Below are 16602 nucleotides of genomic sequence, written 5' to 3' on the forward strand. Positions count from 1 at the left end.
AGAAGAAGAAGAAGAAGAAGAAGAAGAAGAAGAAGAAGAAGAAGAAGCATTTATGTATTTATTTTTAGAGATGGGGTCTTGCTATATTACCCAGGCTGGTCTTGGTCTTGAACTCCCATCTCAGTCTCACAAGTTGCTGGGATTACAGGTGTGAGCCACCATGCCCCCAAATGTACCTTCTTTTCTTTCTTTCTTTTCCTTCCCTCTTTTCCTTCCCTTCCTTTTTCTTTTCCTTCCCTCTTTTCCTTCCCTTCCTTCCTTCCTTTTCTTCTTTCTTTTCTTTCTGTCTTTCTCTCTTCTTTTCTTTTCTTTTTTTTTTTTTTTGCGACCGAGTCTCGCTCTGTCACCCAGGCTGGGGTGCAGTGGCCGGATCTCAGCTCACCGCAAGCTCCGCCTCCTGGGTTTACGCCATTCTCCTGCCTCAGCCTCCCAAGTAGCTGGGACTACAGGCGCCCACCACCTCGTCCAGCTAGTTTTTTGTATTTTTTAGTAGAGACGGGGTTTCACCATGTTAGCCAGGATGGTCTTGATCTCCTGACCTCATGAACCGCCCGTCTCGGCCTCCCAAAGTTCTGGGATTACAGGCTTTTGTTTTTTGAGACAGGATCTCACTCTGTCACCCAGACTAGAGTGCAGTGGTGCAATCACGACTCACTGCAGCCTCAACTTCCTGGGCTCTGGTGATCCTCCCACTCAAGCCTCCCGAGTAGCTGGGCCTACAGGCACACTCCACCATTCCTGGTTAATTTTTTGTATTTTTTGTAGAGACAGGGTTTCACCATCTTGCCCAGTCTGGTCTTGAACTCCTGGGCTCAAGTAATCCTCCTGCCTTGGCCTCCCAAGTTGCTAGGATTACAAGGGTAAGCCACCCCACCTGGCCCAAATATACCCTTTTTGTTTTGTTTTGTTTTTGAGACCTTGTCTCGCTCTATCACCCAGGCTGGAGTGCAGTGGCGTGATCCTGTCTCGCTGTAACTTCTGACTCCCGGATTCAAGCGATTCTCCTTCCTCAGCCTCCCGAGTAGCTGGGATTACAGGCGTCTGCCACCACGCCCGGCTAATTTTTGTATTTTTAATAGAGATGGGGTTTCAGCAGGTTGGCCAGGCTGGTCTTGAACTTCTGACCTCATCTGATCTGCCCACCTCAGCCTCCCAAAGTGCTGAGATTACAGGTGTGAGCCACCACGCCCACCCCCAAATGTACCTTTTAATAGAACTTCGCAACTAGACACTATGCTGATACCTGGGCCCTGCCCCAGGTCAATTAAGTAAGAATCCCTGGCAGAGCCTAAGGATCAGCATTTTAAAAGCTTTCCTGTCGGAGCCTACCAGAGGTGGGAACGCTTATGCATAGTACCGAGGCTCAGATCTGAAAAGAGGCTCAGAGCCCAATTGTGTTGCAGATCAGAAAAAAATTTTGAGTACATAGCTTTAGCCATTACTCACTTGTCAGCTAGTTCTGATATACAACAAGGGTTACAAACCAGTGGCGTAGATAGGGCCCCAGAAGGCTTTGAAATGGGTCAGAACAGAATCTTAACATATTTCAAGGCAACTGTATCCCCAAGTCTGAATATTCCCATTTTTTCCTATTTTGCATTCCAAATTATGTCTTAACTTACTTCAGGGCAACTGTATCCCCAAGGTAGAACATTCACATTTTTTTCCTATTTTGCATTCCAAATTATGCCTAGTCACATTGTCCAATATAACATATCAGAGGCCATGCAGTTCAATTAAATGACAGCATTAAAACACTCCAATAATCACCATACACAGAAATTCCACAAATTTGAATATAACCCCCAGGGAGAAATTAAATTTCAAAGATTAAATAAATCCCTTGGTAAACTAAAGTCCAAAGAAATGGAAATTTGAAATCAACTAATCTTGCTTTTGTGAGTTAAAAATCTAGAATTCAACCTTCTGAAGTTAAAGTCCCCAAATCATCCTCCCCAACTTCCTGTTCTGCTCAGTCTCAGCTGAGGGGTTATCTCAGTTCATTTGGGCTCCTATAGCAAAATACCGGGTAATTTATAAATAACAGACATTGATATCTCACAGTTCCGAAGGCTGGAAAGTCTAAAATCAAGGTGCAAGTACATTCGGTGTCTGGTAGGGCCAGTTCCTCATAGATGATGCTTATGTGTGTCTTCACGTAACAGAAGGGACAAACAAGCTCTCTTGGGCTTCTTTGACTAGGGCACTAATCCCATTCCTGAGGGCTCCACCCCCCTGACCTAATCACCTCCCAGATGCCCCACCTCCCAACACCGCTGCACTGGGGATTAAGTTCGAAAATGAATTTGAGGCCAGGCGCGGTGGCTCAAGCCTGTAATCCCAGCACTTTGGGAGGCCGAGACGGGCGGATCACAAGGTCAGGAGATCGAGACCATCCTGGCTAACACGGTGAAACCCCGTCTCTACTAAAAAAATACAAAAAATTAGCCAGGCATGGTGGCGGGTGCCTGTAGTCCCAGGGAGGCTGAGGCAGGAGAATGGCGTAAACCCAGGAGGCGGAGCTCGCAGTGAGCAGAGATCTGGCCACTGCACTCCAACCTGGGCGAAAGAGCGAGACTCCATCTCAAAAAAAAAAAAAAGAAAATGAATTTGAGTGAGACGTGAACATCTGGACTGTAGCGGGGTGGGGGTTCTCTAGGTAGATCAGTTTTCTTAAGCTGGGCTGTCTCCCCCTGGAAAAGGATGTTGTTCCTCAGGACCTCAGAGGCTGTATTAGTTCAGAATGAAGTCTCTCATGAGCATTATTTGAGATTAAAATAGAATTCAAAGGTCTTAATAAGGCATGCACAGCTTGCAGATAAAATTATGTTGCCAAAATTCTGGTTATTACTGTTGCCAGAGACCACAGAAGAAACCCAATAGCGTTTGAGGCAATTAGGATACATGGAGAAAATCTTGGTTTCAGCTCCACCAAAATGTCAGTTATCTGGAACTGGAACTTGTGCACTTAAATTTAACTAGGAGAAATCTTTAGCAATAGATTAATATAAGAGATACAATCCAACCATCAAGCATTTACTGGATCGGGGGTTATAAATCCACATATGTATACCTTCTTTTCTTAGGGGGTTGATCGTGGTAAAATACATATAAAATATGTCATTATAACCATTTTAAGGTGCACAATTCAGGCTGGACTTGGTGGCTTATGCCTGTAATCCTAGCTCTTTGGGAGGCAGGGGCCGGGGGATTTGCTTGAGCCTAGAAGTTCGAGATCAGCCTGGGCAACATAGAGAGACTTTGTCTCCACAAAATATAAAAAAATTAGCCGGACACAGTGGCGCACACCTCTAGTTCCAGCTACTTGGAAGGCTGAGGTGGGAGGATCACTTGAGCCCAGAAGGTTGAGAGTGCAGTGAGCTATGATTATGCCACTGTCCTCCAGCCTGGGCAACAGAGCAAAATCCTGCCTCAAAAAATAAAGATAAAAATAAAGTCAGGTGCAGTGGCTCACGCCTGGAATCCTAGCACTTTGGGAGGCTGAAGCAGGCAGATCACTCAAGGTCAGGAGTTTGAGACCAGCCTGGCCAACATGGTGAAACCCTGTCTCTACTTAAAAAAAAAAAAAAAAAATTGCTGGGCGTGGTGGTAGGCACCTGTAATCCTAGCTACTTGGGAGGCTGAGGCAGGAGAATTGCTTGAACCCGGGAAGTGGAGGCTACAGTGAGCTGAGATTGCGCCATTGCACTCCAGCCTGGGTGACAAGAGTGAGAGTCTGTCAAAAAAAAAAAAAAAAAGAAAGAAAGAAATAGCCTAAAATGATACACCAGGCATCAGCACTATAGACTATGCTTGTATATGTACAGAATACCTCTGGAAGGAGAGTCAAGAAACAGGTAACACTGTCTGCCTCTAAAGAAGGCACCTGGCTGAGTGGGGAACAGGGTTAGAAGGAAGACTTTTCATACCCTCACGCCCTTGGGCCTTTTGAATTTTTGATAGCTATTCAAAAATCCACAAAGTAAACAAAATTTAAAGGAACAAGAAATGACAGTGTGAAGATGTGCTTATGCCTGTACATGAATTACTTTTTTTTCTTTTGTAGTTTTTTTTTTTTTTTTTTTTTTTTGCGAGGGGTAGAGACAGGGTCTTGCTGTGCTGCCAGGGGTCTCAAACTCCTGGCCTCAAGCAGTCCTCCCGCCTCTGTCTCCCAGAGTGCTGGGATTACAGGCGTGAGCCACCATGCCCGGCCTTGTACACGGATATTTATTACAGCATTGTTAATAGCAGAATGTTGGAAAAACACAAATGTGTATCCGTAGGAGACCTGTTACATAAATCATAGTTCAATCTCACACAAGAGTATTTTGCAGCTGCTAAAAACAATGAGGCAGCTCACAAGAACTGATTTGGAAACAAGCAAAAAAAATAGTAAAGTACAAACAGTGTTATAGCACATAACCACTGATTAAAAATTCGTTTATTCAGGGCGGGCACGGTGGCTCATGCCTGTAATTCCAGCACTTTGGGAGGTTGATGCGGGTGGATCACTGGAGGTCAGGAGTTTGAGACTAGCCTGGCCAACTTGTTAAAACCCCATCTCTACTAAAAATACAAAAATTTGCCGGGCGTGGTGGTGCACGCCTGTAATCCCAGCTACTTGGAAGGCTGAGGCAGGAGAATAGCTTGAACCTGGGAGGTGGAGGTTGCAGTAAACCAAGATGGCGTCACTGCACTCCAGCCTGGGCGAGAGTGTGAGACTCTGTCTTAAAAAAAAAAAAAAATATATATATATATATATATATATATTTATTCAAAAAATATGTGAGTGCTGGGCATTATTTTAGGTCTAAGGATTCTGTGGTAAACAAGTCCCTGCCTTCACCGTGCTTATGTTTTCTTTATATATAAACAATTCTGTACATGGACTATTCTAGAAAGCTACACGGGAAACTAGGGCAGGGTCTGGGACGAGGCTCAGGAATGGCAGGAAGACTTCCCCTTCACCATATGCACTTTTGTTCCTTTTGGATTTTGATTTATGTAAATAGATTCACTATTCAAAAAAAAAAATCACAGGTAGTAAAAATTATTATTTTCTGAGATATGACCAAGATTTTATTAGGTGTAATAATAGTGTTGTAGTTATGCAGAAAAATGTCCTTATTATTATTACTTTTAGAAATGTGTTATGAAGTATTTAGGCTTGAGATTTCATGAGTTTTAAATTTACTTTAAGATACTTTGGCAAAAAACAAGTAGATGAAATATATATAGCAAAATGCTAACTGTGAAATCTAGCTGATGGGTGTTTCTAGGTTTAAAACTTTTCATAATAATTTTTAAAAATTTAAAGCTCCAAAGAGATGAGCATACTTTAAAAATAGAGGCATACGCATATTTTTCAGAGATATGGAAGTAACAACCAGCATAAATAAAAAGAAAAGTGGTTAAAAAGTAGTTTGCCATGGTTGGGCACAGTGGCTCACGCCTGTAATCCCAGTACTTTGGGAGGCTGAGGCCAGAGGATCACCTGAGGTCAGGAGTTTGAGACCAGCCTGGCCAACATGGTGAACCCCACCTCTACTAGAAACACAAAAATTGGCCAGGTGTGGTGGTACGCACCTGTAATCCCAGCTACTCAAGAGGCTGAGGCAGGAGAATTGCTTGAACCCAGGAGGCAGAGGTTGCAGTGAGCCGAGATTGTGTCATTGCACTCTGGCCTAGGTGACAAGAACGAGACTCTGTCTCAAAATAAACAAAGTAGTTTGCCTCAGAGGAAGAAGTCTGGCTGTGGGAAAGATGGTCTAGATGCTATTTTCCTGTAACCTCTTTTACGTCATTTAGGTTTTAACCTCATGCATGTATTTCTTTTCTTTTCTTTTCTTTTTTTTTTGAGGAAAAAAAAAAAGAGAGAGAGATTGGCCAGGCTGATCTCGAACTCCTGACCTCGTGATCTGCCTGCCTCGGCCTCCCAAAGTGCTGGGATTACAGCCATGAGCCACCAGACCCGGCCACATGTATTTCTTCTATAAGAAATAAACAATGACAACACTACCACTGCACATAAAATAAATGATGAAACAGAACTGTCTATTAAAAAAAAAACTGTCTATAAAAAAAATAACTGTTGACGAGTTGATGGGTGCAGCACACCAACATGACACAAGTATACATATGTAACAAACCTGCACATTGTGCAAATGTACCCTAGAACTTAAAGTATAATAATAAAAAAAACTGTCTATAAAAAAATAAGAGAAACGAACAAAACAAAATGAAAAGAACTATCGAGCAGCCTGGATACCTCCCTATTGACAAATCTCCACGGGAAGTGAAATTACAGTCAGAATGTTGGTGATGAGGGCAGGCCCGGCTGGATCACATGATCCTGGTGACTGGCAGGTGTTGGAGCAAAGACCCCTGAAGCATGGGCTGGCTCAGGGGTTGGGGTGCAACCCCCGCTGGCTTGTAAGGCCCCCAGCAAGTGTTCCTCTGAGTGGCCAGATGATCACATGCCTCCTGAGTGATACCTTCTTTCTTTAGGTGTTAAAGGTGTCTATGAGGTCACTACCAAGGCTGAATCTATAAGCCATCGTGTCCTTGGAAGGTGACACTTTATTTTTACTTGTTTTTATTTTATCGGGCAGCCCCCAGAATCACAGCAGATTCAGAGACTCCCTGGAAGGTGACACTTTGAATCTCCACATTTTTTTTTTTTCCTTGAGATGGAGTCTTGCTCTGTCACCAGGCTGGAGTGTAGTGGCGCAATCTCGGCTCACCGCAACCTCCGCCTCCTGGGTTCAAGCGATTCTTCTGCCTCAGCCTCCCGAGTAGCTGGGACTACGGGCGCCCGCCACCATGCCTGGCTAATTTTTGTATTTTTTTTTTTTTTTTTTTTTTTTTGAGAGGGAGTCTCGCTCTGTTGCCCAGGCTGGAGTGCAGTGGCCGGATCTCAGCTCACTGCAAGCTCCGCCTCCCGGGTTTACGCCATTCTCCTGTCTAAGCCTCCCGAGTAGCTGGGACTACAGGCGCCCGCCACCTTGCCCGGCTAGTTTTTTGTATTTTTTAGTAGAGACGGGGTTTCACCGTGTTAGCCAAGATGGTCTCGATCTCCTGACCTCGTGATTCGCCCGTCTCAGCCTCCCAAAGTGCTGGGATTACAGGCGTGAGCCACCGCGCCCGGCCTAATTTTTGTACCTTTAATAGAGACAGGGTTTCACCATAGTGGTCAGGGTGGTCTCGAACTCCTGACTTCGTGATCTGCCTGCCTTGGCCTCCCAAAGTGCTGGGATTACAGGCGTGAGCCATCGCACCTGGCCCTCCACGTTGTTTTAAAGAATATTTTTTGGAGAGTGATCTCTCCCATTTCCAAGTGCTTGGGCCAGGTAGGGCTTATTGCTGTGTGCCTCACACCGTGCCACAGCCCACATCACCCTTACCCACAGCAACCCTGGCGAGGCTCCGAAAGGTTGAAACTTACCAGAATCACTCAGTTAAAGCAGAGCTACTTCTACTTTGTAGTAGTGGAACTATTTCCACGATTGTGGGCTGCCTTTCTCAGTGAGGTAGCAGCAGGAAAGGGAACATGTATCATGTAAATGCTATGTGTAACCCCCCACCCCATATTCCTCATGATGAAGAGGACAGTGATACAGTCTGTATCCAGGCACAACTGCTGTTGGCCGGTCAGATATACATACAGGATCATACACATATACAGGATCTTGGGACAAGGCTCTATCAGTTCTCTCCTTCAGATTTCAGTGAATATATATATATATTCATTCCAACCTCAACAGAGTCCACAGGTGGCAATGACTTGAGAGGGGTTTCTTTAGTATACAAAGCTCTGCCCAGGCCTCCATCTCTAGTGTGGGACCTTGGACTTGGTCCTTTGTCTTTTTATTTTTGTTCTTATTTTCTATTTTTGAATAGAGGTGGGGGTCTCACCATGTCGCCCAGGCTGGTCTCAAGCTCCTGGCCTCAAGTGATCCTTCTGCCTTGGCTTGCCAAAGTATTGGGATTACAGGCATGAGCCACCACACCCAGCCAGCCCTTTGTCTCGAATGGAGTCTCCCTCTAACAGCTCTTGGGTTCATTTCTCCCTTTTTCTTCCTTTTTCAAGGTTCCACCTTAGGTATGGCCTCTGGCATGGAGTGGCAGTCATTTATGTGCTGTCTGGACTTCGCTTGTCAATCTATCTTGTATGGTTGTTTGTTTGTTGGTTCTGAGACGGAGTTTCACTCTTGTTGCCCAGGCTGAAGTGAAATGGCACGATCTCGGCTCACCCCAACCTCTGCCTCCCGGGTTCAAGCGATTCTCCTGCCTCAGTCTCCCAAGTAGCTGGGACTATAGGCATGCACCACCACACCCAGCTAATTTTGTATTTTTAGTAGAGACGGGGTTTCTTTTTTTTTTTTTGAGACGGAGTCTCGCTCTGTCGCCCAGGCTGGAGTGCAGTGGCCGGATCTCAGCTCACTGCAGGCTCCGCCTCCCGGGTTTACGCCATTCTCCTGCCTCAGCCTCCCGAGTAGCTGGGACTACAGGCGCCCGCCACCTCGCCCGGCTAGTTTTTTGTATTTTTTAGTAGAGATGGGGTTTCACTGTGTTAGCCAGGATGGTCTTGATCTCCTGACCTTGTGATCCGCCCGCCTCGGCCTCCCAAAGTGCTGGGATTACAGGATTGAGCCACGGCGCCCGGCCGAGACGGGGTTTCTCCATGTGGATCAGGCTAGTGTCGAACTCCCAACTTCAGGTGATCCGCCTGCCTCGGCCTCCCAAAGTGCTGGGATTACAGGCGTGAGCCACCTGCCTCTTGTGTGGTTTTATTATGCTTTTAAGAGATCTCTGCCCCCTACCCAGCTACCCAGAAACTACCAAGTAGTTTCTGGTTTCTAGGAAAGGGTGGTGGCAGGAAGGGGAAGAAAATTCACCTCATCACATGTATTTTATCTCAATTTACTCTTCACGACAACCCTATAGGGTAGGTATTCTTTTACAACATGAGGGAACTGAGGCTCAAAGAGATTAATTTAACAAAGCTACAAAATGGCAGAGTCATGATGTGAACGAGAACCATCTGGCTACAAGCCCTGTGTTTGATGCGCTATACTCCAATCTCTCCCAGGTAGCTGAGAAACTGGAGATGTTGAAGAAACAGTACGACGAGAAGCTGGCACAGAAGGAGGAGCTTCGCAAGAAGTCTGAAGAGATGGAGCTGAAGCTGGAGCGAGCCGGGATGCTGGTGTCGGGGTTGGCAGGCGAGAAGGCCAGATGGGAGGAGACAGTCCAGGTGAGATCGACTATACCACCTGGTGTCCTTTCCCTCTGCTCACCACTTCCAAGAGACCCATCCCTTTTAGCTTGAGGGGCAGTCAGGGAAAACCGGGACACCTGGGTATAGGGAACTCTAAGAACTGAGGTGTGGGAGCTCTTCCCCTCCCCCTGCACACCTTTGGTGAGAGTAATGGAAGGAAAGGCTTTTTGCACCATTAGGGATCTGCTTCAGTGTTTGGATAGGGCTGTGAAGCACACACAAGGACTCGATGTAGCCCGCCGACCAGAGAGAAAACAGACATGGCACATCTTGTTTCTGCTCTCAGTGAGCTCCTGGCTTCGCAAAAGGGTTGGGCCTTATCACCAGAATGTCAACATTGCCATTACAGATAGAGAACTCGAAAGTAATTACAACCAGGCTAGAGTTGTCAGGACGCAAAGGTTTAGAGGAAGGAAAGAACCTCTTTGAACTAGACAGCGTCCAGAGGAGTGCGCCTTCAATAGCATTCCAAGAGTCTCCCAGAGTGCCGGGGCCAGGCAGGCTTACCCTCCCTCCTGTCCGCCAGGGTCTGGAGGAGGACCTGGGCCACCTGGTAGGGGACTGTCTCCTGGCAGCTGCCTTCCTGTCCTACATGGGACCCTTCCTGACCAACTACCGGGATGAGATTGTCAACCAAATCTGGATCCGGAAGGTGAGATGGGGCTCAGGTATGATCAGCGAGCTCCGAAACCAGGGCTGGGGGCAGGACCTCTGGAAATATTAAGAGATACCGTGAAGACGCAGGGGCTGCTGGGCTCAGCTCTTCAAGTTAAAGCTTGGGGCTTTTCTCTCCTCAGATCTGGGAGCTTCAGGTTCCTTGCTCCCCTTCCTTCGCCATTGATAACTTCCTGTCCAATCCTACCAAAGTCCGGGACTGGAACATCCAAGGGTTGCCCTCAGACGCCTTCTCCACGGAGAACGGCATCATCGTCACCCGAGGCAACAGGTAAGGGTGCTGCTGGGCGTGGGGGTGGCACGGGAGAGACGGCCTCGCCTCTGACCTGTACTCCCCCTCCAGGTGGGCACTGATGATCGACCCTCAGGCCCAGGCCCTGAAATGGATTAAGAACATGGAAGGAGGCCAGGTGTGAGGCTGGGGGGCTGGATTAGTCCCCCTCTTCCTGAGGCCCCACCTCTCCCGCAGTGTTCCTTCACCTTCCCCCTTGCTCTCTAGGGCCTGAAGATCATTGACCTGCAGATGAGTGATTACCTGCGAATCCTAGAAAACGCCATTCAGTTTGGATACCCTGTGCTACTTCAGAATGTGCAGGAATATCTGGACCCCACACTCAACCCCGTGCTCAACAAATCTGTAGCCCGAATCGGTTAGGACAAGTCCCCAAGACCAGCTGAGTGGGATGCTAGGGAGGGAAGGACTGGCTCTCTGACTGTCCTGTTCTTACCTGTCCCTCCGTTCAGACAGCCCTGGGCTGGGGCCTTAGGACAGGCCAAGTCACTGCCCCTGGATGCCGGTGGGGGACGGATTAGCTGGTACCCGTCACATGGAGTCCTTGCCCCTGACCCTTCCGTGGATGCAGGTGGTCGGCTATTGATGCGCATTGGCGATAAGGAGGTGGAGTACAATACCAGTTTCCGTTTCTACATCACCACCAAGCTCTCCAACCCCCACTACAGCCCAGAGACCTCAGCCAAGACCACCATCGTTAACTTTGCCGTTAAAGAACAGGTGGGTGCAGGCTGAGGTCCAGATTGAGCTAGGGTGAAGCAGGAAGAGTTGGGAAGGATTGAGAAAAGGGACAAGCTTGTGTTGGGCAGCTGAGGATGAGGGGTCTTTCGAGGTGGAACGGGATGAGGAAGGTGAAGGTCAAAGGGGTGAGAGCCCCTCACTGTGAGTGCTGATGCCCCAGGGCCTGGAGGCCCAGCTGCTGGGCATTGTCGTGAGGAAGGAGCGGCCCGAGCTGGAGGAGCAGAAGGACTCACTGGTCATCAACATTGCGGCTGGCAAGAGGAAGCTCAAGGAGCTGGAGGATGAGATCCTGCGGTGAGGCCCTGCTATTCCAGAGGCTAAGGTGGGAGGATGGCCTGAGCCCGGGAGGCCCCGCCACCGCCCCACAGGTCTACTCCCAGCCAGCCTCCACCCAGTCTACCCCAGGCACGACAGCATCCCAGGGAGCCTGGTCCCCCTAACCCCTTGCTCCATGTGCCTCTGGGCCTCCCCCTAGGCTGCTGAATGAGGCCACCGGCTCCCTGCTGGATGACGTGCAGCTGGTGAACACGCTGCAGACCTCCAAGATCACGGCCACAGAGGTGACTGAGCAGCTGGAGACCAGTGAGACCACAGAGATCAACATTGACTTGGCCCGGGAGGTAAGCTCCCGGCCCTCCAGCCCTGCCTCCCGCCAGCCATCCAAGATGCAACTCCATCATGACGGCTGGAGACCCCTCCTTCCCTGAGCTCCTGCTCCCTGCCATGTCCCTCGGTGGCCCTGATTCCACTCCCTGCTGGCAGGCTTACCGCCCGTGTGCCCAGCGAGCATCAATCCTGTTCTTCGTGCTCAATGATATGGGCTGCATCGACCCCATGTACCAGTTCTCACTGGATGCCTACATCAGCCTCTTCATCCTCAGCATTGACAAGAGCCACCGCAGCAATAAGCTGGAGGACCGCATTGACTACCTGAACGACTACCACACCTACGCTGTCTACAGGTCTGAGGGTGCCCCCAGTATGCCCCAGCCCGGAGGCCGAGTGGCCGTGGTTCTTCTGGCCACTGCGCCTTCATGCTTTCCCACGCCGTGGCTCTCAGCCTGCCGCTGTCCCTCGGCACACGTCCTCCCGGTAGCTCCTGGCTCCCATGGCTTAACCATCACCTGTGGGCCGACGATTCCCCATCTTCTGTCTGTAGCCCTCCCTTGAGCACTGGACTTGTCTACACAACTGTTGGCGATACCAGCACTGCCCAAATGTTAACGGGCAGGTAGCACGCTGGCAATCTTGTGAAAATACCGGTTGGGATTTGGCAGGTCTGGGGTGGGGCCTGGGGTTCTGCAACTCCAACAAGCTCCCAGGGGCTGCCACTGCTCCTGGTCTGTGGATCACATTTGAGCAGCAAGGAACTGGACTTCTCTACCCTGACATCCCACAGACCCTTCAAGCTCAACTCGCTTCAGATCCAACTCATTCTCTTCCCTCTTCAGGGTCCTCATCCTTGGATGGCACCAACGCCCACGACCCAGTCACCCAAGCCAGAAATGGGGGAGTTATCCTTTATTTTTTATAATTTTTATTTGTACAGACAGGGTCTCCCTATGTTTCCCTGGCTTGTCTCCAACTCCTGAGCTCAAGGGATCCTCCTGCCATGGTCTCCCACAGTGTTGGGATTACAGGCGTGAGCCACCATGCCTGGCAAAAACTGGGAGCTATCCTTGACTCTTCCCTTTCAAAGCAGTCACCAGGTTTTGTTCATGAATATTTCTGCAAACTGTTCCCTCCCCATCTTCCCACTGCTTGGCTGTACTTTAGTTCTGGCCCTGGTGATCCTTTTTTCTGAGTTGCACAATGGTCTCCTAGAGGTCCTCCTGCCTCTACCCACTCCCTCTCAACCTACCCTCCTGCATTGCCCACCTGAGCAAACCTGACCATGCTGCTTCCCGGGTCTGACTGCCAGTGGTTGGTTGCTTGATCCCGGTGGCTCACGAAAGCCCTCATGACCTGGCCTTCTCCTGCTTCAGCCTCACCTTTCCCACCTTGCACTGGGTGCCTGAGCATCCCTGACTGCCCTGCATGCTGTGCCCATCTCGTGCTTTTGCTGATGCTGTGACCTCTCTGCCTCTCCCATGTCACCGGAAAACTCTGCTGCACCTTGGTGCAGCAACTCTTGGAAACTTCCCCTGAGTCCAGCAGGCAGGGACATCATAACCAATAGCTTCTCTGTCCTCTCCGAGACTGCAGCTTATTCATCTTTGTGTCTTCAGGACCTAGCAGAGTGCCTGGCAAGATAGTAGGGGAATAATGAATGTTCTGTTTTTTTAATGGAACTGAATGACTAATTACAAGTGAATGGCTGGGCACGTTGGCTCACTCCTTTAATCCCAGCACTTTGGGAGGCTGAGGTGGGCGGATCACCTGAGGTCGAGTTCAAGACCAGCCTGGCCAACATGGTGAAACCCTGTCTCTACTAAAAATACAAAAATTAGCCAGGCGTGGTGATGGACACCTGTAATCCCAGCTACTTGGGAGGCTGAGGCAGGAGAATTGCTTGAACCCGGGAGGCGGAGGTTGCAGTGAGCCGAGATCGTGCCATTGCACTCCAACCTGGGCAACAAGAGTGAAACTCAGTCTCAAAAAGTAATAATAATAATAATAAGTGAACTCTGGGAAATTATTGTCTCTAGGCCCCTGAGTCCTTGGCTGTTTCTAGGTTAGGATTAGAGGCTGGTGAGGTCCTCTGTGTGAGGCTGTGTGATAGTGGGATCATAGCATTCGTGTGGAGCATCAGCCCCCATTCCATCCTGCCCCTCCCTCCTCTCTGCCTTTCTCCCAGGTACACCTGCCGTACCCTTTTTGAACGCCACAAACTACTATTCAGTTTTCATATGTGTGCCAAAATATTGGAGACTTCTGGCAAGCTCAACATGGATGAATACAACTTCTTTCTACGTGGGGGTGTGGTGAGTTGGGCAGAGAGCACATCCCAGGATGGGATGGTCAACGTTGGGGATGGTCAAGGTCAAGTGTGTCAAGGACTCCAGACCCAGAGGGTCAGGCCCACAGCATCAGTGAGTGAGCTGAGAAAATCCAGGCCAGCATCAGGTGCATGGTGAGCTCCCTGGGGCTGCGGAGTTGACTTGCTATGCGCCCCCTTGCACTCAGCACAGGCTGGGCTTTGTGGCATGTCTCACCTGTGACCCACAGATTGGCCTGATTTTGCCACTTTTTTACTGCCTTTCAAGGCACTCCTTCCCCAGCCTGAGTTCCATGGTCGCCCTCACAATCTCTCCCCCACAGGCTCCTCAACCCCCATTTTCCTCCTCTCTCTGTCGCATCTATCACTCTGGCTAGATCCAGCTCCTCTGCCCCTCTGTCCCTGCGTGGCCCGTGCACTGAACATGGCCGGAGAAGAACATATCCACAGTGACTGAACTCGCTTTAAGTCCATGATCATGAACCCCAAGGAGGCCCTTAAGGCTTCTGGACAACCATGCTGCACTCTCCCGCCCTCCTAGACAACATTTTCTTTACTTTTCCCACCTTCACTTCCCACCTCTCATGCCAAACTCTCAACACAGCAACCAGAGAAGTCACACTCTGTCACTCAGGCTGGACTGCAGGGGCAGTGATCTTGGCTCACTGCAGCTTCGACCTCCCGGGCTCAGGCCATCCTCCCACCTTAGCCTCTGGAATAGCTGGGACTACAGGCCTGTGCCACCACGCCTGGCTAATTTTTGTAGTTTTTGTAGAGGTGGCGTCCCACCATGTTGCCTAGGCTGATCTTGAACTCCTGGGCTCAAGTGATCCTCCCACCTCAGCCTCCCAAAGTGCTGGGATTATAGGTGTGAACCACTTTGCCCGGCCTGAGAAGTCCTTTTTTTTTTTTTTTTTGAGGCGGAGTCTCGCTCTGTCGCCCAGGCTGGAGTGCAGTGGCCGGATCTCAGCTCACTGCAAGCTCCGCCTCCCGGGTTTACGCCATTCTCCTGCCTCAGCCTCCCGAGTAGCTGGGACTACAGGCGCCCGCCACCTCGCCCGGCTAGTTTTTTGTATTTTTTAGTAGAGACGGGGTTTCACCGTGTTAGCCAGGATGGTCTCGATCTCCTGACCTCGTCATCCGCCCGTCTCGGCCTCCCAAAGTGCTGGGATTACAGGCTTGAGCCACCGCGCCCGGCCGAGAAGTCCTTTTAAAGTGGATGCCATTGTGACTGGCTCCCCATGGCAGGCTCCACCTCCCACCACACAGCCCCCACTCCGCTCCAGCCACGCAGGCCTCATTGCCCTCCCCAACTGCCCTGGCACGTCTCACCTCGGGGCCTTCGCATGGCTGTGCCTTCTGCTGGAAGCCTACTGCCCGGCGTGTGCACCTGGCCGTCTCTCATCTCCTTCAAACCTCACCTCAATGCGACCTTGATCTTCTTATTTATACTTCAAACTTCCCCTCAACACAACCAGTTTCCCTTACCCTCCTCAGAGTATCCTATTTTTTCATAGCATTGCCATCTTTGCTATACTAGATAATTTACTTATTTGTTACGTTTTTGGTTCATAATCTGCCCATGAGTTCACAATCCCATGTTAGAAAACAAAATCCCTAAGGGCAGAGATATTTTCCATTTTGCTCAGTAATGCATCCCAATGATTAAAATGCATAGTTGGCAAACAATAAATGTTTGTTAAGAAGAATGAATAAGCGAGTGAGTGAATGAATGAGTAAACAGTTTGTGCTTCCGTGAAGGCGAGGCTACCAAGAAGTCATTAGGTTGGAGACATTATTACCAGGCAACCAGCAGAGGGCGCCAGCCTCCTAAATTTGAACTGTGAGGGCTAAGGGCAGGGTCTGAGTCCTAGACCCTCACGTTTATTCCCCAGGATCCCTGTATTCATCTCTTCACTCTCATACAAAACCCATTTTGGGCCGGGCGCAGTGGCTCACACCTGTAACCCCAGCACTTTGGGAGGCCGAGGAGGGTGGGTCACCTGAGATCAGGAGTTCAAGACCAGCCTGGTCAACATGGTGAAACCCCATCTGTACTAAAAATACAATAATTAGCTGGGTGTGATGTTGTGCACCTGTAATCTCAGCTACTCCGGAGCCTGAGGCAGGAGAATAGCTTGAACCTGGGGGTCAGAGGTTGCAGTGAGCCGAGATTGCGCCATTGCACTCTGGCCTAGGTGACAAGAATGAGACTCCATCTCAAAAAAAAAAACAAAAACAAAAAACAAAAAACAAAAAAAAAAAAAACGAAAAACAAAACAAAACAAACAAACCCTCCATTTTGGCTTTCCCACCAAGAGAGAGAGAAACAGAGAGAGAGAGAGAGAAAGGAGAAAAAGATCACTCTTCTTTTGAAGTATTCCAAAGTCAATCCCTTTCTTTTTCCCCCTCTCCCACCAGGTCCTGGATCGGGAGGGCCAAATGGACAACCCATGCACTAGCTGGCTTGCAGATGCCTACTGGGATAACATCACAGAGCTAGACAAACTGACCAACTTCCATGGACTCATGAACTCCTTTGAGCAGTACCCTCGTGACTGGCACCTGTGGTATACCAGTGCTGCCCCGGAGAAGGCAATGCTGCCAGGTACCAGGCATCTGTACCCCACTCTCACTTTCTCCTTCCCTCCATTCAGCCGCGTGCCTGCCCTTCCC

At 49.4% G+C, this 16602-nt stretch overlaps 1 protein-coding gene across 1 annotated transcript in view; it reads left to right on the forward strand.

Annotated features, from left to right (window-relative positions):
* The window catches only part of DNAH2 (dynein axonemal heavy chain 2), a 133364-nt gene that overhangs the window by 100729 nt on the left and 16033 nt on the right, over positions 1–16602 (forward strand). The window contains exons 62-72 of the mRNA XM_031934294.1: positions 9092–9256; positions 9807–9932; positions 10078–10226; positions 10299–10365; positions 10455–10605; positions 10819–10967; positions 11149–11282; positions 11464–11608; positions 11751–11950; positions 13786–13912; positions 16348–16534. Of these exons, the coding sequence (XP_031790154.1) occupies positions 9092–9256; positions 9807–9932; positions 10078–10226; positions 10299–10365; positions 10455–10605; positions 10819–10967; positions 11149–11282; positions 11464–11608; positions 11751–11950; positions 13786–13912; positions 16348–16534 (1600 nt within the window). The remainder of the gene's footprint in view (positions 1–9091; positions 9257–9806; positions 9933–10077; positions 10227–10298; positions 10366–10454; positions 10606–10818; positions 10968–11148; positions 11283–11463; positions 11609–11750; positions 11951–13785; positions 13913–16347; positions 16535–16602) is intronic.

The sequence above is a fragment of the Piliocolobus tephrosceles genome, chromosome 16, assembly GCF_002776525.5.
Source record: "Piliocolobus tephrosceles isolate RC106 chromosome 16, ASM277652v3, whole genome shotgun sequence".
NCBI lineage: Eukaryota > Metazoa > Chordata > Mammalia > Primates > Cercopithecidae > Piliocolobus > Piliocolobus tephrosceles.